General features: G+C 73.2%; 3 protein-coding genes across 3 annotated transcripts; all 3 read left to right on the plus strand.

Annotated features, from left to right (window-relative positions):
- Positions 1 to 3,301: 3,301 nt before the first annotated feature.
- Positions 3,302 to 10,261, plus strand: EEF1D (eukaryotic translation elongation factor 1 delta). Its single transcript, XM_037497669.2, is given in 11 exon segments — positions 3,302 to 3,469; positions 4,316 to 4,946; positions 4,949 to 5,350; positions 5,353 to 5,392; positions 6,466 to 6,586; positions 6,745 to 6,820; positions 9,246 to 9,344; positions 9,430 to 9,530; positions 9,604 to 9,822; positions 9,896 to 10,090; positions 10,173 to 10,261. Coding segments are annotated over 10 exon segments (1,923 nt in total). The 5' UTR covers positions 3,302 to 3,469; the 3' UTR covers positions 10,212 to 10,261.
- Positions 10,262 to 11,244: 983 nt separating this feature from the next.
- Positions 11,245 to 15,166, plus strand: NAPRT (nicotinate phosphoribosyltransferase). Its single transcript, XM_037492314.2, is given in 14 exon segments — positions 11,245 to 11,347; positions 11,350 to 11,469; positions 12,341 to 12,468; positions 12,536 to 12,618; positions 12,863 to 12,993; positions 13,076 to 13,191; positions 13,403 to 13,599; positions 13,670 to 13,810; positions 14,042 to 14,126; positions 14,215 to 14,295; positions 14,367 to 14,469; positions 14,535 to 14,689; positions 14,780 to 14,887; positions 14,965 to 15,166. Coding segments are annotated over 14 exon segments (1,614 nt in total). The 3' UTR covers positions 15,028 to 15,166.
- Positions 15,167 to 16,437: 1,271 nt separating this feature from the next.
- Positions 16,438 to 20,499, plus strand: MROH6 (maestro heat like repeat family member 6). The gene is made up of 14 exons (XM_037507228.1): positions 16,438 to 16,671; positions 16,830 to 16,982; positions 17,125 to 17,279; positions 17,753 to 17,870; positions 17,997 to 18,175; positions 18,246 to 18,383; positions 18,460 to 18,574; positions 18,645 to 18,788; positions 18,857 to 19,030; positions 19,117 to 19,284; positions 19,515 to 19,634; positions 19,871 to 19,973; positions 20,074 to 20,139; positions 20,252 to 20,499. Exons 1-14 carry the CDS (start codon positions 16,438 to 16,440, stop codon positions 20,497 to 20,499), a joined length of 2,115 nt encoding a protein of 704 aa, XP_037363125.1.
- The last annotated feature ends 1,447 nt before the right edge of the window (positions 20,500 to 21,946 follow it).

Consider the following 21,946-nt stretch of genomic DNA (forward strand, 5'->3'; position numbering starts at 1 on the left):
GCGCCCCTGCGGGGGGACGGCCCGAGCGGGCGCCCGCGGGGCCGTGCGGGTGCGCCCGCAGGGTCGTCGCGCTGAGGGCCTCGCGGCCGGGCGAGGCGAGCGGGCGAGCCGCTGCCCCCGCGACCCCGCAGGCGACGCGTGGTCGCGCCCGGCGCTTCATTTCCCGTGCGCGGCGCGCGCCGGCCTCCCTTTCCGCAGCCGCCCGCGCCGCCCGGCCCCGCCGCCGCGTCCTCGCCAGCGCGTGAGTACCGGGCCCGCCCCGGAGCCGCGCCCGCCCCTCCGCGCGCCAGGGCCCGGGCGCCAGTGCCGCCTGCCGCCACGCCGGGGGTCGGGGCCGGGGGCGCGCCCCGGGCGGGCGCGGGGGGCGGGGCCACGTGGCCGGCCGCTCCGGGCTTCGGGGCCCGCCTGCCGCCCCGCCCTCGCCCGGCCCGCCGCGCTGGCCCCTCGGCCCTGGCGGGGGCCGGCCCTGCAGCGCGCCCTCCTGCCCGGCACGGGTTTGCTGAGCACCTGCGCCCAGAGGGCCCGGCGCGACCCGGGGGCACCGCAGCGGGCCGGAATGAGTGGCGCGGGCGCTCGGAAGCAGCGCCCGGGGTCCTCCCGGGAACGGGGTCCTCCGGGAACGGGGTCCTTCTGGGAACGGGGTCTTGAGCGCGGCGGTCGGCCGAGGCGACGTGGATGCCGGTGTCTGAAGGGGCTGCGCCTAAGAAGGGACGCAAGCGGGCGCGGCAGGGGCTTTGGAGCCACGTGGAAGACGAGGAGGCTGCACTGCGGGGCTTCCAGGAGAGGGTCTCCCAATTTGGGGGTGTGCCTCCGTGGACACCTTGTAACCCCTTTGAGGGAGGAGCCTGGCCTGGGGCAAGAGAGGGGCGTCCTCTTGCTTGAGGCTGACCTGGGCACTGACCTGCATCCTGAGCCCCCAAACCCAGCTCTGTGGCTGTCTCCTGGGCAGGTATCTCCAGAACAGGCCTTCCTGGAGCCCCTGGGAACTGGCTTCCGTCCCACTGCTGTGGGGCACCCTCTGGCCAGGCCACCGTCCCTTCACTGGGGGGGGGTGTGTGTGGCAGGGTGTCCTGTGGCAGCCAGGGCTATGGCTGAGCGGGCACCCCACTGCTCTCGCTGCCAGGGCCTCCGTCTCTCCACCGGGGGCTGGTGAAGGTGGGTGTCGGTTCTGCTTCTGGGAGCAGGTGAGGTCCAGCTTCCACACAAGCTGCCTGATGGACGGGGGCGCTGTGGATGACAGTACCCTGAAGGTGACGCTCCTGCGAAGCCTGCTGGAGTCCCTCGGGCGTTGCTGTCCTCTGGCGCTAGGCAGGAGGTGCGGGCCTGAGCTTTCCCCAGCCTTGGCCCCAGGCCCACTTTTCAGTGACACTCACTTCAGTGTTGCAAGTGAGTGACACAGCAGGACACTGACGAGGCTGGGGTGGACACCAGCGCCAGGCCAGCCCCTGCCGCTTCTCCGCTCCTGCCCAGCTGCACGCCTGGCGTGCACAGGAGGGTCAGGCCATGGGGGCGGCTCACTGGTAGCCAGGGCTTGCGTTGGGGAACCTGCACCCCAGGGGAGTGACCTGCACGACCAGTGTGGGCCCCAAGGTGCAGGGATCCCTTTCTGTAGGGGTGGGGCTAAATGCCTGGGAGCCAATAGGCAATCGTCTGAATAGGAATATGGGAGTGTGGAGCGTCCCCCCAAAGAGAGACTAGGGATCTAGCGCCCTGAGTTGCCCCAGGCACACCTGGGCACCAAGGGAAGTGGAGCTGGCCTGGCTGGACACACCTGAACTGGCCCAGCCAGCAGCCTGGGGCTGTGCGTGGCAGTGGTGGGGGTGTGGCAGGGACTGCTGTGCTGCTCCAGGCCTCAGGGCTGTGAGGGTGGAGCTGGGGAGGCCTGGCTGGCCTTGCGTGCCCAGGCCTATGGGGTGCCCTCCTGGGCTGCAGCCCCCAGGCTTTGCCAGAGGCCTTGGGGTGTGGGCTGCACTGGGTTGGGCCACTCTCCACAGGATCACCTGCTGGGATGGCTACCTTCCCACGGGACCTGGTGCTGGGCAGAGTGTGGCCCTGCTGGGGCCTCCAGATCTTGGCCTGCAAGTGTGGCAGCCCCCCATTGGCGAGGTCTCTGTGTGCTCCACAGCCGGGCTGGGCCTTGGTGCAGTGGAAGGCAAGCAGCCGCAGCCGCTCGGCTCCTGGGTGGGGACAGGGAGCAGCGGGGCAGGCAGTTCCCCATGGGCAGTGGCTCTCTTGGACGCCTGGCCTTTCCGTCCAGCGGGTGGCACCAGGCCAGAGCCCCCTGCCCTCCCTTGCCGCATCCCTTGGGTGCTGTCCTCCGCCCCATGCCACTTCTCACGGGAGGCTTCCCCGGCGGGGCCTGTGGTGTCTGCGGAGCCCCCTTGCCTGGAGGCTCGCACTTGGAGTCTGCCGGGCCTGCTGTGTGCCCAGCCTCTGGTCAGCAACATGAGGGCCAGCGCCTGTAAGCGAGCAGCCTGTGGCCTCCTGGCCTCCCCAGCGGGGGCGTGGGGGGTGGCCTCCTAAGCTCCAGGTGCCATGGGTCCGGCCCAGGGTGAGCTGTGTCCCTGAGCACCCCCTTGGGGCACCTCCGGCCTGGACTCCGGGGCCTTCAGCTGCTGAGACCCCGGTGCTGCCCTGTCCACAGTGTCCGGCCCTCGTCCAGCAGCCCCAGCCGGGTGCGTGGGAAGGCACCCTGGCAGGCTCGTGTGGGAGCAGGGGAGGGTGCTGCTCCCCTGGGGCCTGCCTGGCCCCCAGGCAGCTGGTGCCTCCTGGGACTTCGGGGTGGGGCTCTGGGGCGCTCCTCTGCCCCCTCACCAAACTCGCTCCACCTCTCCGCGGCCAGCCGCCTCTGGGAGCCCTCCAGCCTGCGAGGGCCGCCTGCCTGCGCCTCTAACCATGCTGCTTTCTCTTCACGCTGTCCTAGGACACTAACACTGAAGTAAGTACTCGCGCCCTTCCCGGCCGCGGCCCGGCCCCCTCCCAGGAGGCTGGCTCTGGTCTCGTCCCGGGGGCCACGGGTCGCACCCGGTGTTTCCCTGGGTGAGCCGGTCACCCTGGTGCCTGCCGCCCTGCCTGAGGGCAGATGCTTGGCCACCGGAGCCTGGGCTGACGGGGCCTGGGCTGACGTGGGGCGGAGACCAAGTGCCTGAGGCCAGGGGTGTTCTGGCTGGGCCCAGCCCTGTCCCCCTGTTCTGGAGCCAGAGGTGCCCTGGAGCAGAGGTGCCCCGCCCGGGCCCGCTGCCGCCGGGACAGTGGGTGATGTCACAGTGGCCCGCCCGCCCGTGTGCCGGCCGCTGGGCGGAGAAGCGCGGCGCTGGCCGGGGGCCTGGCGTGGCCTGTGCCCTGGGCCCCTTGTCCCGGCTCCCCCACCCTGTGGCATGTGCCTGTAGCGGCCTTGGTGGACCCTCGAGTACAACGGGAGACCCCCCCGAGCCCCGCGGGCGCTGGCCTCGGTTGACACCGCCGCGGGGTAACGAGTGGGGCGCTGGTTTTCCTGTGGGGGTGTTAAGAAAGGGTTACGGTCGTACCCGAGGGGCCGCGGGCAGGGCTCCCCTAGAAACCGCTGGGGCGGGGGCTGTGTCCATGTGGGGGCTGGGACGCGGGGCGTCCTGAGGGTTGTCATTTGGCTCATTGCCCTGCTTTAGGGCACAGGCTCTGAGCCGGCCTGTGACCGGGCAGGAGCCATGGACCTGGTCCCCAGGCGTGGCCTCGGGGCCCTGGCTGCTGCCCCACTCCCTCACCTGTTGTCACAGAGGGGTTCTGGCTCACGCCCCGGGCTCTGGCGCAGACCAGAGCAGCCATGTGGGTGCAGGCCCCCCGGGAACCACGGGCTCCTCCCGCGGCGGCAGCAGCAGCGTCCTTCCTGCCCCCCCCCCCCCCCCGTGTGCCCGGGGTCTCCCCAGCTGCCCGCTGAGAAGCTGGCCGGTTTCTCGGGGCTTGGGAGGGGCAGGGGCATGGCCGACTGAGGAGCGGGCATCCTCGGGGACAGCCAGTGGGGTCAGCCCAGACGCAGGCCGGCTGGCTGCACCGACCTCAGCCGGCAGGCGGCGTTTCCATAGGCGCGCGTCCCGCACGGCCCCACCCTGCGCGAGGGGTGGCTGCGCTGCCGGAGGCTCGGGAAGGGCCGAGAGGCACCTGGGTGCGGCCTGGCGGCGTCCGCGCGCATTGGAGTCTGGCTCCCTGCATGTTGCCTCTTGGCGCCCCCACCGGGAGCGGCTCCCACCCCAGCATGTTAGTGGGGGGCCGGGCCCCGGCCCTGCGTGGCCCCCGGTGTTGCAACTGCCTTCTTGTGCTTGCTTTCTAACGCTGTGCGAAGATGAGGAGCGGGAAGGCCGCCTGCGCCCTGGGGACCGTCTGGGAGGCCGAGCAGAAGGACGGGGACGCCGAGCGGCGTGTCTACGAGCACCAGGCCGCGCAGGCCACTGCCCAGCAGCCCCCGGCAGGGGCGCCAGCCGAGGACGGGCCCCGCCGGCAGGGCGCCGAGGAGGCAGAGGCCCCGGGCGGCGGCAGGAGCGGGCCCGGGAAGGGCCGGGCCGGGAGGAAGCCCCTGCAGAAGAAGAGGAAGCGCTCCCCGCGGGGCGGGCTGGGCCGGGCGGACCTGGCCCTCGTGGGTCTCTCGGCCGACCACATCTGGCTGGACAAGCCGCTCTTCGACCGGGCGGAGCGCTCCTACCGCCAGAGGCTGGCGGACGCGGCTGCCCAGACTGCCTGGCCGCCTGCCCTGGCCCCCCGGAGCCCCTGCACCCACGGAAGCCAGGTGGCTTGCCACCACGTGACCTGGGGCATCTGGGTCAACAAGCCTGCCTTCGACCAGGCCGAGCGGGCCTTCGTGGAGTGGTCACAGGCCCTGCTGCTGGCTGCGGAGGGGGCCAGGCGGCAGGGACTGCCCAACACAGGCCAGCCGGCCTCTGCCCCCGGCCCGGCCCTCGCCTGCCAGCCCAGCCCTCCCCCAACGGCCAGCCCCCACGAGGCAGCCTGCAGGCGCTGGTGCGGGAGGTGTGGCTGGAGAAGCCGCGGTACGACTCGGCCGAGAGGGGCTTCTACGAGGCCCTGTTTGACGGCCACCCCCCCGGGAAGGTCCGCCTGCAGGAGCGTGCTGGCCAGGCCGAGGGCGCCCGGCGGGGCCGCAGAGAACGGCGGGGCCGCAACGCTGTGGGAGGCAAACGGGCCGGGCTGCGGCGGGCAGATGGCGAGGCACCCCCTGCCCTGCCCTGCTGGTACTTCCTGCACCGGGACGCCGAGGCTCCCTGGCTGAGCAAGCCCGCCTACGACAGCGCCGAGCACCGCCACCACGCCGCCGAGGCCCTGCGGCTGGCCTGGCGGCTCGAGGCTGCCTCCCTGGCCCAGCGCCCGGGGGCCGGCCTGGTCCAGCTGTGCCCAGCCTGAGACCCAAGTAGGAGACACTTGGGGGGGGCGGGCCCCTCGCACCCCACCCTGGGGGGCCCTGAGATGCGTGGACCCGCCGAGCAGGAAGGGTGGGCAGTCACTGGGAGCGCGTGGCCTTCAGGTCACCCCTGGGCTGCGCGGGCCCTGCTCTGCAGGGCGGGAAGGGGTCAGGCAGGGCTGAACCTGCCCCGTGTGCCGCCCCATCGGGACTGGGCAGCTCCCAGAGTGCCCCGGAAGTCCCATCTGCCCGCCCACCTGGTCACCTCTTCCCTCCTCGGAGGTAAGGTGGGTGTCCGGAGGCGGGCCGAGTACGCGGGTGTTGAGGGAGACTGGCCTCCAGCCTGGGGCCAGGCGTGGTGGTGCCCCAGGCGGGGCGGGGTGCTGGAGGGAGGCTGGGTGTGGCAGTGGCCGGTGCTCTGGCTGCAGGCCAGCGGGCATTTGGAGTCTCCCCTAGGCCTGGAGCCTGGAGGGAGCCCCCAGCTCCCCGTGAGGTGTGGATTTGCTGGTTCGATGGGACGTGGCCTTGGTGTGGGGCAAGCCATGGAACTGCAGTGTGGCGGGGGCCCGCAGCTGCTGGGGTAGCCGTGGCAAGTCACTGGACCCGGCCCTCTTGTCACCAAGTGGGACATGTGGGGCCCCGGGTCCTTGGCACAGAATGGGGGGTGCATCGCTTCTGTTACTCTTGGAGAGGGCCTAGACCCGTGGGGGAGGGCGTGGACCTCGGTGCAGCGGGGGATACGGAACTGTGAGTGTCCTGTGGCCTCAGGACATGAGGCCCATCAGGTCTCCGGTCTGCGAAGGCTCTCGTCACGAGCACCACGCGCTGTCCGCCCCAGAGCCTGGGTGGAGTGGCCATCCCGCCGCGTGGCTCTCAGCGGCGGTCAGCGGGGCGCTGGGTCTCCCGCCCTCTTCCGTGGTCTGGGGTGTAGACTGGGGGGTAGATTCAGCTCGGCACAGATGTGTGGCTGCCCGAGGGGGGCCCTAGGGAGCCAGTGGTCTTGGAGACCGCCCTGGGGGGGGGATCCCCCGGACCCTGTGCAGAGGGACCCCAGCCACGCTGAGCCTCCCTTCTCTCAGCAGGAAAATGGCCACGAACTTCCTCATGCACGAGAAGGTCTGGTTCGACAAGTTCAAGTACGACGACGCGGAGAGGAGGTTCTACGAGCAGATGGACGGACCTGCGGGCGCCTCGGCTCGCCAGGTAGGGGCGCGGGGCGGGGTCTGTGTGCCCGGCCGCCATCTCGGCTGCCACCCTCCGCCGAGCCCGGCGCAGCCCTTCCACTGTCCGCGCCGCGCCTCTTTTTTTTCAATTGAATTTTTTTTAATGAAAAAGACCGGCTCTTTCTGCACTGCCTGCAGGAGAACGGCGCCAGCGTCATCCTCCGGGACATCGCCAGAGCCAGAGAGAACATCCAGAAGTCCCTGGCCGGAGTGAGTACCGCGGCTGGCCCGCGGCGCTCCTCCTGTCCACCCGGTGGCCGGCCCTGGCCCTGGCCCGAACCCAGGCCCCGCCAGGCCTCCGCCCGCCGCCCCGCAGACCCGTGGCGCTGGCTGCGAGGACGCGCGGGGGCTCTGTGTTCCGCCGCCCTCGCCCTCCCGCGGCTCGCCGCGTCCCCGGCCTGTCTTGACTCTGAAGGCGCCGGCGGGGCCTGCAGGCCGGGAGGTGGGGCTCAGGCAGCCGCGTCCTCCCCCACCTCCAGAGCAGTCGGCCTCGCGCCGCCTCTCAACGCAGGGCGCTGTCCCGGCCTCGCTGGCCATGTGTCCCGGGGCTGGCCTCCCCAGAGGCACTAGGGGGTCTGCCGCCCTTGGTCTCCAGGGTCCCGAACCCCCCTTGCTGGCCGCGCACAGCAGCTCGTGCCGCGGCTGGGGGCGGCTGGTCTCCCACGTACTGGGCTGCCCGGGCCTCATGCCCCTCGTGGGCACCGCTCCCACGGAGGCCCGACTGACAGCTCCTGCCAGGGCGAGCAGCAGGCGGGCGAGGGGTGGATCTGCTGCCCCAGCCCCGCGCACAGCGGCCAAGTCCCCGGTGGCCCGGACGGCGCCTCGGGAGCGGCCCTGCTGGTGGGGCTGCCGTGCCGGGCGCCTATGTCTGAGCGCCCTTGGGCTGGCCGGACTGGCCTCGTGGCCAAGCTGCAGTGGCGCTGTGGGGGTGTCCCTGGGAGCCTCGCGAGAGCCCAGCCCCTAGACGGCCCTGGCGGGGTATGCGGGGGCCCCAGGTGCAGGCTGAGAAGCCCGGGCCTCGCTCCACGGTCCTGCCCCCATCGGAGGGCCGCTGGCCGCACCCTCCCGGGTGTTGCTCCCTGGGCTCTGGAGCTGAGCCCACGACCCTCATCAGTTACCCCGGGGGTTGACCGCTGCTTCCCTCCCCTTGTGCGCTGACTCTCTGGGGCCACACCCATCCCGGGGCCGCTCACTCCTGGCTCCCCACGCCTGCCAAGGCCGCGTGGCTCACGCCCCTCCAGACGCCGCCGCGCCCCGCCCCCCGCTCAGCACACCTTCTGGGACAAGGCCAGGGTGTCCTGTCTCCACGTAGCAGCTGTCCCCGGCTGTCCAGTTCTTGACACAGTGCCGAGCTCAACGTCCACGCTCCCTGCCTTGCCTGCATGGGCCCTGGGGCAGGCGCTCGTGTGGCCCCTTGGCCTGTGGGTGCCTCCCCGTGGCTCTGGCCTTGGCAGGGACACCTTTGGGCTCCTGCCGCCCCCGCCAGCCCCACCTGCCTTCCCACCTGCGCCTCGCTGGGCCCCGTGTCCAGGCCACGCAGACCCGGGCAGGGTGTCTGGCCGTCCTCGGCCCCGGTCTGGGGGCGGAGAGGTGTGGTGCCGGGGTTTGGGGACTAGACTCACCACCACTCTGGAGCCCATGGACTGGATTGGGCAGTTGGTGCCCAGGTCCTTGCCGGAGCCTGGGCATCCAGGGTGTGGTGCGAGCAGGGCCGGTGCCTCGGTGGTCTCTGGTCAAGGCTGCCTCGAGCGTCCAGCATCCCGTGGGAAATCACACGCTACGAGGGTGCTTTCCGGGTCCCTTTCTGGGGTGCTGGCCTGAACTCAGGGCCCAACGGCCCCCAGGCAGGTGTGGCCCCAGCCCTGTCCTGGATGAGGCGGGGCAGATTCCAGGAAGGCAGTGGCCGCCGTGCCCTGAGGGTGGGAGCTGCTGTCTCTGGGGCAGCAGGGCTGGGAGAGGAGCCCTGGCCCCAGCGTCCCTGCCGGCTGTCTCTGCATGGGCAGTGCTGGCTCTGCCTTGCCCGCGGGGCGGGGGCTGGCAGCCTGGTATGCTCTCTGGGCACCAGTGGGAGCGCCGGGGGGGGTGTGGGGTCCCTGGAGGGAGGCGCGCTGTGAGGTGCAGCCCACTTTTGGAGCGCGGCATCCCGGTGGCGGCGGTGGGGGGGGGCGCCCTGGACAGCGCTGCTGGGTCAAAGGGCAGCTTCCCCTTTGGGTGGAGGCGGAGGTGGCTGGCAACCAGCCTGGTGAGCGAGAGGGCAGACCTGGTGCTGCTGCCACACACGCCGTGCCGCCCCCGCCGACCTCAGCCGCTCTCCCCTCCCATTTTCAGCTCCAGGTGGCGCTGTCCAGCCCCCCTGAGGCCCCAGGCCGGGCCGCCCCAGGGACTGTAAGTCCTCCGCTTGCCCCCGCCCCCCAGGCGCCGCAGCCGAGTCAGAACCCTGTGCCGGTTGCTTTTTGCTTGGCTGAGGCCTGGAGGGGGTCTGCGCCGCCTTCCCCAAGACTGCCCTGCAGGCCTGGCGCTGTAGGACCCGCCCCTCGGGGCAGCGCGCATAGGCCGGCTGGCGGCAGCCTCTGCTTCCGAGTGGCTGTGAAGGGGCTGGGCCAGGCTGGATGCGGCCCTCATGCCCCCCTTCCTTGCAGGGCGCCGGCCCGGGGCCTCCAGTGGGCCTGGCGGGGACCACACCGAGCTGGCTGTGCGCATCGCCAGCCTGGAAGTGGAGAACCAGGGCCTGCGAGGCGGTGAGGCCCTGGGCGGCCCTGGCCTGGGTGGGTCCCCTGGCCTGGGTGGGCCCTCCCTGCCTGACTCTTGCCCCCGCGCCCCCAGTGGTGCAGGACCTGCAGCGGGCCGTCGCCAAGCTGGAGGCCCGGCTGAGCGCGCTGGAGAAGAGCTCACCTGCCCACCGGGCCACTGCGCCGCAGACCCAGGTGAGCCGCGGGCCGGGGCTGCGCGGGGCCCAGGGCCTGGCCGCCCGGGCCTCACCTCCCTCTCCCACGTCAGCACGTGTCCCCCATGCGCCAAGTGGAGCCCCCCGCCAGGAAGGCGGCCACGGCCACGGAGGATGACGAGGATGACGAGATAGACCTGTTCGGCAGCGACGAGGAGGAGGACAAGGAGGCGGCGCGGCTGCGGGAGGAGCGGCTGCGCCAGTACGCCGAGAAGAAGGCCAAGAAGCCCGCGCTGGTGGCCAAGTCCTCCATCCTCCTGGACGTCAAGCCTGTGAGTGGGGGGGCCGGGGGGCGGCGGGGGGTGGCCCCTGGGCCCGGGGCCTGAGCCGCTCTCCCACCCGCAGTGGGATGACGAGACGGACATGGCCCAGCTGGAGGCCTGCGTGCGCTCCGTGCGGCTGGACGGGCTGACCTGGGGTGGCTCCAAGCTGGTGCCCGTGGGCTACGGCATCCGCAAGCTGCAGATCCAGTGCGTGGTGGAGGACGACAAGGTGGGCACGGACCTGCTGGAGGAGGAGATCACCAAGTTTGAGGAGCACGTGAGTGGCGGCTGGGGTGCGCAGGGGCGGGGCTGGGGGCCAGGCGAGCGCATGCTCTGACCCCCCGCCCCTCCCTCCGCAGGTGCAGAGCGTGGACATAGCGGCTTTCAACAAGATCTGAGCGCGGGCCGGTGGGGGGGGGGCCTGCAGCCATTAAAGACAGATTCTGCCTCCTCCCGGCTCCTGTCCTGTCTGGGCCCTGGCGGGCGGATGGGCGGCACCACCCCACTTGGCCCGGCCCCCACTGGCCTGCATCTCCCTGGGCTCATGGGCCTGTTACTCCAGCCCTGGGGCCCCAGAGGCACGGCCAGGCCTGCCCGTCAGCCTGTCCACGGCCACCCTGTGGCTGTGGCCTGGCAACGCTGGCCTCTCTCCCCTCTTCGCTGGCCTTTGGCCTGGGTGTCCAGGTGGGGCTGGGCAGCACGTGCACAGGTGGCATCAGCCTGCCAGCTCCTCTCCCTGCTGAGCCGTCCAGGACTCCAGTGCCGCCCGGGGCTGTCCTGGGGGAGCGGCTGCAGTCCCTGCCCAGGCTGGTCCTGCGTGGGGCCCGTGGGCTGCCTCCCTGCCCCCGCCCCTGGCAGCAGCTGGGGGCCCGTGGGCCCTCTGCCCACTTGGCCAGCACAGCTGTTGACAGCCCCGCTGAGGAGAAAGGGCGTGGGCTGCAGGGACACTGGTGGGAGCAGGTGGCTGCCAGTGGCCTTTCGTTTGGGGGACTCGGGGACACTAAGGCCTGAACGTTTGGGCGTCCGCTGGTGGAGGGCAAAAAGGCCCCCTCAGCCCTGCAGGGGTGCCGGCTGCCCCCTGGGCCAGAGGTGGGGCCGTGGGCGGCAGGGGCTCCGGGTGGGGCAGGGGCAAAGTTTCGCTGGACCAGGAGTTGCCGCGGCCTCCCCTCCACCCCTGCGCCGGTTCCAGGCGCGGCAGCCTGGCCAGAGCCCGCGGGTGCCCGAAGGGGCCCCTGCTGACCAGCGCGGGCAGACACGCCCCCGCGTCCAGCCACTGGCGCTCGAGCGCCCCGCCACCGGCCGCCCCGCCCCGCGTGTCCCCGCCCTCCGCCGCCCTGAGCCCGTTTTAGGCCCAACTGCGAGCCGAGTGGCGGCGCGGCCCGCGGGGGCGGGCGGGGCGGGGCGGGGCGGGGCGGGGCGGGCGGCGGCGAGATGGCGGAGGAGCCGGACCCCGAGGGGCGCGCGGCGGCGCGGCCCCTGCTCACCGACCTCTACCAGGCCACCATGGCGCTGGGCTACTGGCGCGCGGGCCGGGCGCGGACCCGGCGGAGTTCGAGCTCTTCTTCCGCCGCTGCCCGTTCGGCGGCGGCTTCGCCCTGGCGGCCGGGCTGTCCGACTGCGTGCGCTTCCTGCGCGCCTTCCGCCTGCGGGACGCAGGTACCGCCCGCCGCGCCCCGACGGCGCCCCCCCCCCCCCCCCGCGCCCGTCGCGCCCCCCGCCGCGCCCCGTCGCGCGCCCCGACGGCGCCCCCCCCCCCCGTCGCGCCCCCCGCCGCGCCCCGACGGCGCCCCCCCACCCCGCGCCCCGTCGCGCCCCCGCCGCGCCCGACGGCGCCACCCCCCCCCCCCCCGTCGCGCCCCCGCCGCGCCCCGACGGCGCCACCCCCCCCCCCGCCCCGTCGCGCCCCCGCCGCGCCCCGACGGCGCCCCCCACCCCGCGCCCCGTCGCGCCCCCGCCGCGCCCCGACGGCGCCACCCCCCCCCCCCGCCCGTCGCGCCCCCCGCCGCGCCCCGACGGCGCCCCCCCGCCGCGCCCCTTCGCGCACCCCGACGGCGCCCCCCCCCCCGCCCCGTCGCGCCCCCCGCCGCGCCCCGACGGCGCCCCCCCACCCCGCGCCCCGTCGCGCCCCCGCCGCGCCCCGACGGCGCCCCCCCCCCCCCGCCGCGCCCCGACGGCGCCCCCCCCGCCCCCCCTGCCCCGTCGCGCCCCCCGCCGCGCCCCGACGGCCATCCCCCCCAACTCCACCCCCTCCCAACGCTGCCGCTGCCTCCTGCCCCGCGCCGGGCCTGGGCTGCCGCCTCCCCCTGCGCCCCTGCAGTGGCCACCGCGCTCTGGGCCCGCCGCCTCGCCCGGCCACCCTCCCCCGCGCCCCTGTGGCTCCGCTGCAGCCGCCCTTGCCCATCAGACGCCGACCCCACCCAGCAGAGACCGCAGCCCCCAGGCTCCCAAACCAGCTTTCCCAAGAGGCTCCCAGCATGGGCCGCCCCCAGCCTGGCGCCGCACAGCCCAGAGGGCCTGTCTTCCGCAGACGTGCGGTTCCTGGCTTCTGTGCTGCCCCGAGACACGGACCCTGCCTTCTTCCAGCACCTCCGCACGCTGGACTGCTCCGGGGTGACCGTGCGGGCCTTGCCCGAGGGCTGCCTCGCCTTCCCTGGGGTGAGTGCCGGGCGCAGGCAGCAGGGTGCGCCCAGGGAGCTGGCGCGGCTGACCACCCTCCCTGCAGGTGCCGCTGCTGCAGGTGTCAGGGCCGCTGCTGGTCGTGCAGCTGCTGGAGACGCCCCTGCTCTGCCTGGTCAGCTACGCCAGGTGGGCCGCTGTCCGTGCCAGGCCTGGGGCTGCCCTGAGGCCCCAACGTGGCCCCCACCAGGGCTCGGCCATCAGGGTGGGGTTGTGGCTCCAGTGGGGCCATGAGCGCCCCTGGGTGGACAGCGGGTCACCCCATGGGGCCCCCTCCCAGGAGCAGGGTCTGTGGGGGCCTGGGCCCAGGGCGAGGGTGGAGCTCTCCGGGGTTGGCCTCATGCCCTGCTCCCCTGACCCGCTGCTCCACCAGCCTCGTCGCCACCAACGCTGCACGGCTCCGCCTGATCGCGGGACCAGAGAAGCGACTGCTGGAGATGGGGCTGCGGCGGGCGCAGGGGCCCGATGGGGCCCTCACGGCCTCCACCTACAGCTACCTGGGCGGTGAGGCCGGGGCGGGAGGCTGGGGTGTGGGAGGCGGAGGCTGGCGCCCGCCTGAGGTTACCTAATCTTCTGCTCCGGCCAGGCTTTGACGGCAGCAGCAACGTGCTGGCGGGACAGCTGCGAGGAGTGCCCGTGGCCGGGACCCTGGCACACTCCTTCGTCACATCCTTTTCAGGCATTGAGGTGCCCCCTGACCCGGTCAGTGTCCCTCTCCCCTCTCTGCTCCAGGGAGCAGCTGCCCAGGCCAGCCCTCGCTGGGAGGGGCTGGCCAGACCTCGCTGGGTACGCGGGCAGAGGCCACACCAGCCTGGGAGCTGCCACACGGCTCAGCCTCACCCCGGTGGGCCAGCCCGCTCTGCCCCAGGCCCCAGGCCCCTCCCGTGGGCTCCCTGGACCCCTCTCCTCATAGATGCTGGCTCCAGCTGCCGGTCAGGGCCCCAGCGTGGACCTGCCCGAGCGCGTGGCAGTGTGGCTACAGCGCGTGTGTGCCCACCTGAGGCTGGGCCTGCAGGAGCCGCACCCGGGCGAGCGGGCAGCCTTTGTTTCCTACGCCCTGGCCTTTCCCCGGGCCTTCCAGGGCCTGCTGGACACCTACAGCGTGCGCAGGTGAGGCTGGGCAGCGCAGGGCAGCTTGGGAGCCCCGCACGGCTCCCTCCATGCCTGTCTCTGCCCGCAGGAGTGGTCTTCCCAATTTCCTGGCAGTGGCCCTGGCACTGGGGGAACTGGGCTACCGGGCAGTGGGCGTGAGGCTGGATAGCGGCGACCTGCTCCAGCAGGCCCGGGAGATCCGCGGTGTCTTCCGGGCCACCGCAGCCCAGTGAGTCCAGGGGAGGCCTGTGTCCGGAGCTCGGCGGCCGCGGCAGGCCAGGGGCAGCAACCAGGGGGGGTCCCGCCTGGGCACCCCCTGGGCGAGGGGATGTGCCTGGTGGGGAGGCCAGTGGCGGCTCGCCTGGGGCCGCCTCGGGCTCCTGCCACAGGCCAGAGCGGGAGGTCTCAGCGGGTGCTGGCGTGACGAGCGCGCGCAGCGGCTGAGGCCGCTGACCTGCAGGTTCCAGGCACCCTGGCTCGAGTCGGTCCCCATCGCTGTCAGCAACAACATCGATGAGGGGGAGCTGGCCCGGCTGGCACAGGAGGTGGGCGGGCCGGGCGCGGCCGGGTGGCGAGTGGGGGCGGGGCCCTGGCCTGGAGACCCACCGGCCGGTGCCACCTCCTCTCCTGCAGGGCAGCGAGGTGAACATCATCGGCATTGGCACCAGCGTGGTCACCTGCCCGCGGCAGCCATCCCTGGGCTGCGTGTACAAGGTGGGGCTGCGCCCAGGGCTCGGAGGGCGGCAGGGGCCCTGGGGAGGCCCCGCTAACCCCCCCTCCTGCAGCTGGTGTCCGTGGGCGGCCAGCCGTGCATGAAGCTGACCGAGGACCCGGAGAAGCAGACACTGCCTGGGAGCAAGAGCGCCTTCCGGCTCCTGCGCTCGGATGGTTGGTGAGCTGCCCCCTGGGGCCCTGCAGGCCCAGGCCCCCCGTCACCCCCGGCTCTCCCCCAGGGTCTCCGCTGCTGGACCTGCTGCAGTTGGCAGAGGAGCCACCGCCACAGGCTGGGCAGGAGCTGCGGGTCTGGCCGCAGGGCGCCCGGGAGGCCTGTGTAGTGAGGCCAGCTGACGTGGAGCCGCTGCTGAGAGTCTGGGTCCAGCAGGGACAGGTGGCCACCACCCCCAAGCCCCAGGCCTGCGCCTCTGGCAGCCCAGTGGTGCCCTGGCCTTGACCCGCGCCTCTCCCTCCCTCCCCGCAGCTGTGCCAGCCCCTCCCTCCCCTGGCCGAGTCCAGAGCCTTCGCCCAGACGTGCCTGGGCCGCCTGGGCCCCCAGCACCTGCGGCTGCAGCAGCCAGCCGAGTACCAGGTGGGTGTGGGCTGGCCCGCGGGCCCCGTCCCCCCACCGCCCAGCAGCGCACCCACCCCGTCCTCTCCTCCCTGCAGGTGGTGCTGTCTGAGAAGCTGCGGGCCCTGGTGGACAGACTGGGGGGCGCCCCGCTGCCCTGAGTGCCCCCCGGCCTGCCTGGGAATAACACTCGCTGTCCCCACCTCGAGTCCTGTCGTTTCTGCGCCCCGCCTGCCGCATATGCGGCCCGCTGCGGCCCGCTGGGCAGGAGGACGGAGTCACGGAGTCACCGAGGGCGGTTCTGGGGAGGCCCCGCTGCGGGGAGGGCCAGGGGGAGGGCCAGGCCGGGCTGTGCTCCTGCGGGAACTGAGCTCTGGGCCGGCCTGAGGCTGGGGGGAGCGGAGCAGGGAAATGGGTGGCCGCCACCTGCGGCGGGAGTGACCGCGGGTGGGGGGCCCAGGGCAGGACGGGGTGCTGTGCCCAGCACCACCCCGGATTCTACCTGCCGAGGGCGCTGCCCCCTGGATTCAGCTTCAGTGGAGCCTCTCGAGCCTTCAGAGTCGAGGGGAGCCCAGGTGCCCTTGCCACAGCCAGCCCAGCGGGGGCCCCGGGCCCCGCCACCAGGCTCCCCGGCCCTGCCACCCGCCCGGGCCTGTGCATCAGAGAGCCGACACCGGAGCGCTGCGTCCTGAGGAGACCCCCAGGGGTCCGCACCTGCGCCGGGCGTGCTGGGTCCTGTGCCTGGGCAGCAGTGACCTCAAGCCTCCGTGACCTTGCACCTGGGCTCCCGGGCACTTGGGAGCTTCCCAGGACAGGTCTGGGAACCCCAGGACACAGGGCAGGGCTGGCCTCTCCCCTCCGGGTGGCACAAGCAGGCAGGCGAGGGCGTGTGGGAATGCGGAGTGTCTGGGGTGCTTCCGGCAGCACTTCTGCCTGCCTCGGAATTTGGCCCGACCGGCTCTTCTGGCTCCCCAGGGCTCCGGCTGGGCAGGGCCCGAGCTGCTGGGCGAGGTGACCTGGGGTTCAGGGCAAGGCCTGGTCTGCCTGTTCTGGGGCGCCTGAGCTGGAAGAGAGACATTCACACAAGCACACCCATGAGATGTTCCTTCTCGGGGCACCCTTCCTGAGCACCAGCACCCCAAAGTCCTCCCAATAACGGCGGGCACCTGCCAGAGCCCGAGCCCCAGCCAGGCGCCGCCCAGCCCCCAGGCCCACCCAGGGCACCCTGCCGGCCGAATGCTGAGTCAGGCTGAGCCTCCCGTGCAGGGCCCCGACTTCTGGATTCTGCTGGGGTGTCCTCAGGACTGTGCACAGCTGCCTGGGGTCCCCCGAGAGAGGGCCCTGTCTCCCCCTGTCCTGATACTTCCAGGGCCCTAGGGTGCAGCCCGGCCGCGCATGGGCTCGGAGCCAGAGGGAGACCAGGCACACGCCCCGGCCGCTCCCCACCCCCACACAGCACGCGCACGCCCCGCCCGCGGCCGGCTTCTAGGTCAGGCCCGGGCACGACTTCCTGGAGGACCAGCGGCCGGCGCGCCAGGCTGAGCCCACCGGAGCGGGTGTGCGTGGAGGCCATGGCTGGGGGCGTGTGGGGCCGGGCCCGGGGGGCTCCGGTGGGAGCCCTGACCCTGACGGCTCTGGCTGAGGGGATCCAGGCCAAGCAGGGGCCGCCCCAGGGCCCCCTCTGCGTGGGCTGCCCGCCCGAACCCGAGGCGGAACCTGCAAGTGCCCCTGTGGCCCCCACAGCGGGCAGCGAGCCCGGCTCCCCGTCCTGTGCCCAGGAGCCGGCCCCCGAGGGGCCCCGGCAGGTGAGGGAGGGAGGCTGGGGTGGAGTGGGGTGGGGTGGGGCTCGGGATGGAAGGGGAGCGACGGTGGGGTGGCGTTGTGGGGGCCGCGGGATGGCTGAGCACTGGGGAGGAGGCGCGGGGGAGGCAGGGGTCCCTCCTACCCCTCCGCCCTGCCCTAGGTCCCCCAGAGCTCCTGGGAGGAGGGCGCCCTCGCCGACCTGGCGTTGTACACAGCGGCCTGCGTGGAAGAGGCCGGCTCTGCGGGCACCCAGGCGGCCGCGCTCGCCCTGTCCTCAGCCCTGCAGGCCCAGGGGACGCGGCTGGAGGACCAGGTGGGCCCACCCCGCCCTGCCCGGCTCCCGCCTGTCCTGTCCACTGTGGGGGCTGGAGGACAGCCTGAGGGCAGGCCTGCCTCTGCCCGCTCCCTGCTGGGGGTGCAGGGGCCTGGCCACTGACACCTGCCTGCCCCGCCAGGTGCGCGCCCTGGTGCGCGGGCTGCTGGCGCAGGTGCCCAGCCTGGCCGAAGGCAGGCCCCGGCGGGCGGCCCTACGGGTGCTGAGCGCCCTGGCCCTGGACCACGCACAGGACGTGGTGTGCGCGTTGCTGCCCTGCTCGCTGCCGCCCGACTGGTAACTGCCCCGCCCGCGGCCGCCCCGCAGCCCCACGCGGCTTCCTTCCCCTTCCCGCTGGGCCTGGACCTACTCCTGGGTCATGGAGGGGGCAGATCCCTGAGCTCCCTCCCTGCTGGACCCCCGCCCCCCTCGGGCCCTTGGGCGGGGCCCCTGGAGGCCAGCCAGGTGGTCTGCGCCGCCCTGGCACTTCGGCTGGCCCCAGGAGACGTCACCTCTGGTGTATCCTCTGCACTGCCAGGTCTGTCCACTGCCCAACTTGAGGGGCCCCAGCACCCAGCCAGGCTGCCTGCTCCAGGACCTGGCTCCATCGGGGCAGACAGTTGCCACGGTCTTCTTTCCTTGGGGATGGGGTCGGGGGGCGGGGGGGCTCTCTTGCCCACCATTGCTGGCATCCTAGAGGCCCCTCCACCGGGCCTGGGACACCCTCCAAGCCCCCCAGCCCTGACCAGTCCCACTGGCCGCACCTCCAGGGCAGCGGCCGAGCTGTGGCGCAGCCTGAGCCGGAACCAGCGTGTAAATGGGCAGGTGCTGGTGCAGCTGCTGTGGGCGCTGAAGGGCACCTCTGGGCCGGAGCTGGAGGCCTTGGCGGTAGGTGCCCGTGGCTGGGTGCTGGGCCAGTCCCTCCCAGGGCCTGGAGGGCCAGAGGGGGTGGGCCGGACCCAGTCACGTCCCCACCTGGCAGCCGCCGAGCTAAGCAGGCCGCTTGCTCCGCAGGCCACACGGGCCCTGGGGGAGATGCTGACCGTGTCCGGCTGCGTGGGCGCCACGCGGGGCTTTTACCCGCACCTCCTGCTGGTGCTGGTCACCAAGCTGCACGAGCTGGCACGGGGCGCCTGCTCCCCTGACACCCCCAAGGCCCCGTTGCACCGAGGGCCACCCCACAGCCACGCCAGGTGAGAGACCGCGCTGTGGGGAGGCTGGGCCCGCGCCGCCCGGCCTCACCCTCGCCCGCTGCCCCCGCAGCTGCGCAGTGGAGGCCCTGAAGGCCCTGCTCACCGGGGACGGCAGCCGCATGGTGGTGACGTGCATGGAGCAGGCGGGCGGCTGGCGGCGGCTGGCCGGCGCCCACACCCACCTGGAGGGCGTCCTGCTCCTGGCCAGGTGCTGGGCGGGAGGGGGGCCGGGCCGGGGAGGGGGCTCCCGCCTGCGGGCCCTGAGCCGGCTTCCCGCCCTGCAGTGCCTTGGTGGCGCACGCTGACCACCACCTCCGCGGCCTCTTCGCCGACCTGCTGCCCCGCCTGCGCAGCCCGGACGAGGCCCAGCGCCTCACCGCCATGGCCTTCTTCACTGGGGTGAGCTCACGCCCGCGGGGAGGGCCGGGCAGCGGGGAGGGGGCGTGCTGACCGGGCCTCGCCCACGCAGCTGCTGCAGAGCCGGCCGACCGCGCGGCTCCTGCGGGAGGAGGCCATCCTGGAGCGGCTCCGCGCCTGGCAGGGCGACCCCGAGCCCACCGTCCGCTGGCTGGGCCTGCTGGGCCTGGGCCACCTGGCGCTGAACCGCGGCAAGGTGAGGGCGGCCCGGGCGGGCGGGCGGGCGGGCGGGCGAGGGCTGCGCACGAGTGTCTGTCCCCGCAGGTGCGGCACGCGAGCACGCTGCTGCCAGCGCTCCTGGGCGCGCTGGGCGAGGGCGACGCGCGGCTCGTGGGCGCTGCGCTGGGCGCGCTGCGGAGGCTGCTGCTCCGGCCGCGGGCACCCGTGCGGCTCCTGAGCACCGAGCTGCGGCCTCGGCTGCCACCGCTGCTGGATGACGTGAGCCCCGCCCCCGGCCCCCCACCGGCCCCAGACGCCCCTCCAGACCCCTGCACTCCACTGCACTGACCCGCCCTCCCACGCAGGCTCGGGACTCGGTGCGCGCCTCCGCCGTGGGGCTCCTCGGGACGCTGGTGCGGCGGGGCCGGGGTGGCCTCCGGGTGGGGCTCCGAGGCCCCCTGCGGAGGTTGGTGCTGCAGAGCCTAGTGCCACTGCTGCTGCGTCTGCACGACCCCAGCCGGGATGCCGCCGAGGTCCGTCTCTGTCCCCAGGCTGCGCCCCCCACCCCCCACGCGACTCACCGGCTCTGCTCACCTGCTCTCTCCGCAGAGCACAGGGCGGGGCTTGGGGGGGTTCCCTCCAGTTCCCGGGGTCCTGGTGGGGGCAGGCCATCAGGCTCCTCTGTCCCCAGCTGGCCACCCCCCAGCCACCTGTTGCTACTTTCTGGACTGGCTAATCCTGCTCCCCCCCACCCCCGTCACAGAGCTCTGAGTGGACCTTGGCCCGCTGTGACCAGGCCCTGCGCTGGGGCCTGCTGGAGGAGATGGTCACTGTGGCCCACTACGACAGCCCCGAGGCCCTTAGCCGTGTCTGCCACTGCCTGGTCAGTGGCACTGGGGCAGTGATGGGTGTGGTCAGTCGCCCAATTGGTCCCCCGCACCCCGGGCCCCTGTCCCCAAAAGGGAATCTATCTTTCCCACAGAGGCCGTGCCAGGTCTGAGGCCTTGGCCCCAGTGCCCTGCCCTGGGGCTCCCGGGGGATGCCAGCCCTGGGCTCACCTGCAGTCTCCTGTCCACGCAGCATCGACCCCTGTCCCACCATGAGACCTTCCGTCCCCAGGTCCAGCGGTACCCGAGCCACGTGGCCTGCTTCCTGAGCCAGACCCAGGGCTACCTCCGGAGCCCGCAGGGCCCCCTGCGCCGGGCGGCTGCTGTGCTCCTGGGTGAGCTGTCCGGGGGTTGAGTCCCGGAACCTGCCTGGGGTCCCAGGGTGTGGCGCTGCCCCACGGGAGGGCCAGCGCTCACAGGTCTGCTTTATCCCAGGCTTCCTGGTTCACCACGCCAGCCCCAGCCGCATCAGCCAGGGGCTGCTGGACTCCCTGTTCCAGGGTGAGGACCCCACCGCCAGCGTGAGGGTCGGAGGGGCGGCGGGTGCAAGGGCGGAGCAGATGGGAATGACCTTGGCTGGCCCCGCCCTACCTGAACTGCTCTGTCCCCGCAGACCTGGGGCAGCTGCAGAGTGACCCCGAGCCCGCCGTGGTGTCCGCGGCGCAGGTGTCCTCCCAGCAGGTGGCGCTGCTGGCCCGTGCACAGGGCCGACTCCCCGCCCGGCGCCTGGTCCTCCTGGCCCTCCTGGCCCGGCTGGGCCGCCGCAGCCCCCCACCCGCCCGCCCGGCCCCAGTCTATGCAGACAGCCCCTTCCAACGCCGGAGCCGGGCTGGCCGCTGGGGCTGCCCCGGGCCCAGCTGAGCCTGGCCCCTCCAGCCTAGCTGCGAGCCCCAGGGCTCTGCTGCCCTATGGGGCCAGAGGTCTGAGTCAGGCACACCCCGCTACATGGTGGCCCGTCCTGGCCCAGCCAGCTCTGAGCAGACACCAGCTGGGGGGGCACCCTCCGTCTGGTGCTGGATGCCAGTGCCCCCAGGCCTGCCGGGGACCCCTGCAGCTCACGCACTGCCCTGTGGGTCCATCTGCTCAGGCCTGGGGTCTCCCAGGCCCCACTGCTCTCGAGCCCATGCCTGAGGGAACACGGCTGGCACCCTGAGAGGCCCCCCCCCCCGTCAGCGCCTCCCTGCTGGCTATCACCCGCATCCTGCGCCCCTCTCGCTCGCCTCTGCTCTCGGGCCTCGACCTCCCCGCCCAGACCGCGCAGGCCTACCTGGGGGGCCTTCCATGGAAGGGGCCTGCCTTCCACCTGGGGCCAAGGCCTGCGGGTTCAGGCATGGGTTGTGCCTCTGCACCCGCTGCCTGCACCCCCGACCACCCCACCTTGCACTGTGGTGGGTGGCCGGTGCGTGGAGAAGACGCCCCTGGGGGTCTCCAATCAGCCGTTTCTCCCGGCCAGGGTAGACCACCCACAGCCTCACCGAGGTGTCCCGGTGCCCTGCCCACCGCAGGGCTGCCCCCCCCCGCCCCTCCACGGGGCTGCTTCACACAGCCCCGGGGGCCCTCGGAACAGGCGGGCTGTCCTGCCCGCCCCCATGGGCAGCGCTTACAATAAACACACGTGGACTGTGGGCACAGCTGTTTGGGGTCCAGCCCGGTGGTCCTGACCAGCAGAACCGGGGCCCCAGCAGACTCCAGGGCAGTTGCGGGCCGTGGGGCAGGGGGTGGTGGGGCGGCCGGCTCGGCGGCGAGCAGGCAGGGCCGGGCCGGCTAGGTCAGGCAGGGCTGCGCGGCTGGTGCCGGTAGATGGTCAGGCTCCGCCAGGCGGGACGGGGCTGTCTTTGTGGGCCACTCCAGGGTGGGAAGGGCCAGCCGAGGGTGCGGTCTGCCCTGACTAGAGGCGTGGCGGGTGTTTCACTCTCCAGGGCAGATACTGAGACGAGATTAAACCTACAAACAGCACAAGGGCTGGCGAGGGCATCGGACCCGGGGAGGGAGGGGGTGGGAGCGGCCTGGTGCCCTGTGGCCTTTGGAAGTCCAGCCTGGCAGGGAGGCGGCGGCCCAGACGCTGAGCCTGCCCAGCCTGCCCCTTCCTCTGGTCTCGGTGGCTGTGAGAGTGTCCCCCCGGCCCCTGACTCAGTCCAGCCTGGCCTGGGCCTGGCCGGGCAGCCCCGACGGGCAAAACCACTGGCAGCCCAGGACACAGTGGTGAGTGTCGCCGCGCCGAGGGCTGCGTGTCCAGCCTGGGCGGAAAACCCTGTCTCCCAGCTGCCTCACCCCGCCCGGGAGTCTGGCCTGGCACGTCGGGCAGGCC

The sequence above is a fragment of the Talpa occidentalis genome, unplaced genomic scaffold (assembly GCF_014898055.3).
Source record: "Talpa occidentalis isolate TD23 unplaced genomic scaffold, MPIMG_talOcc4v2.1, whole genome shotgun sequence".
NCBI lineage: Eukaryota > Metazoa > Chordata > Mammalia > Eulipotyphla > Talpidae > Talpa > Talpa occidentalis.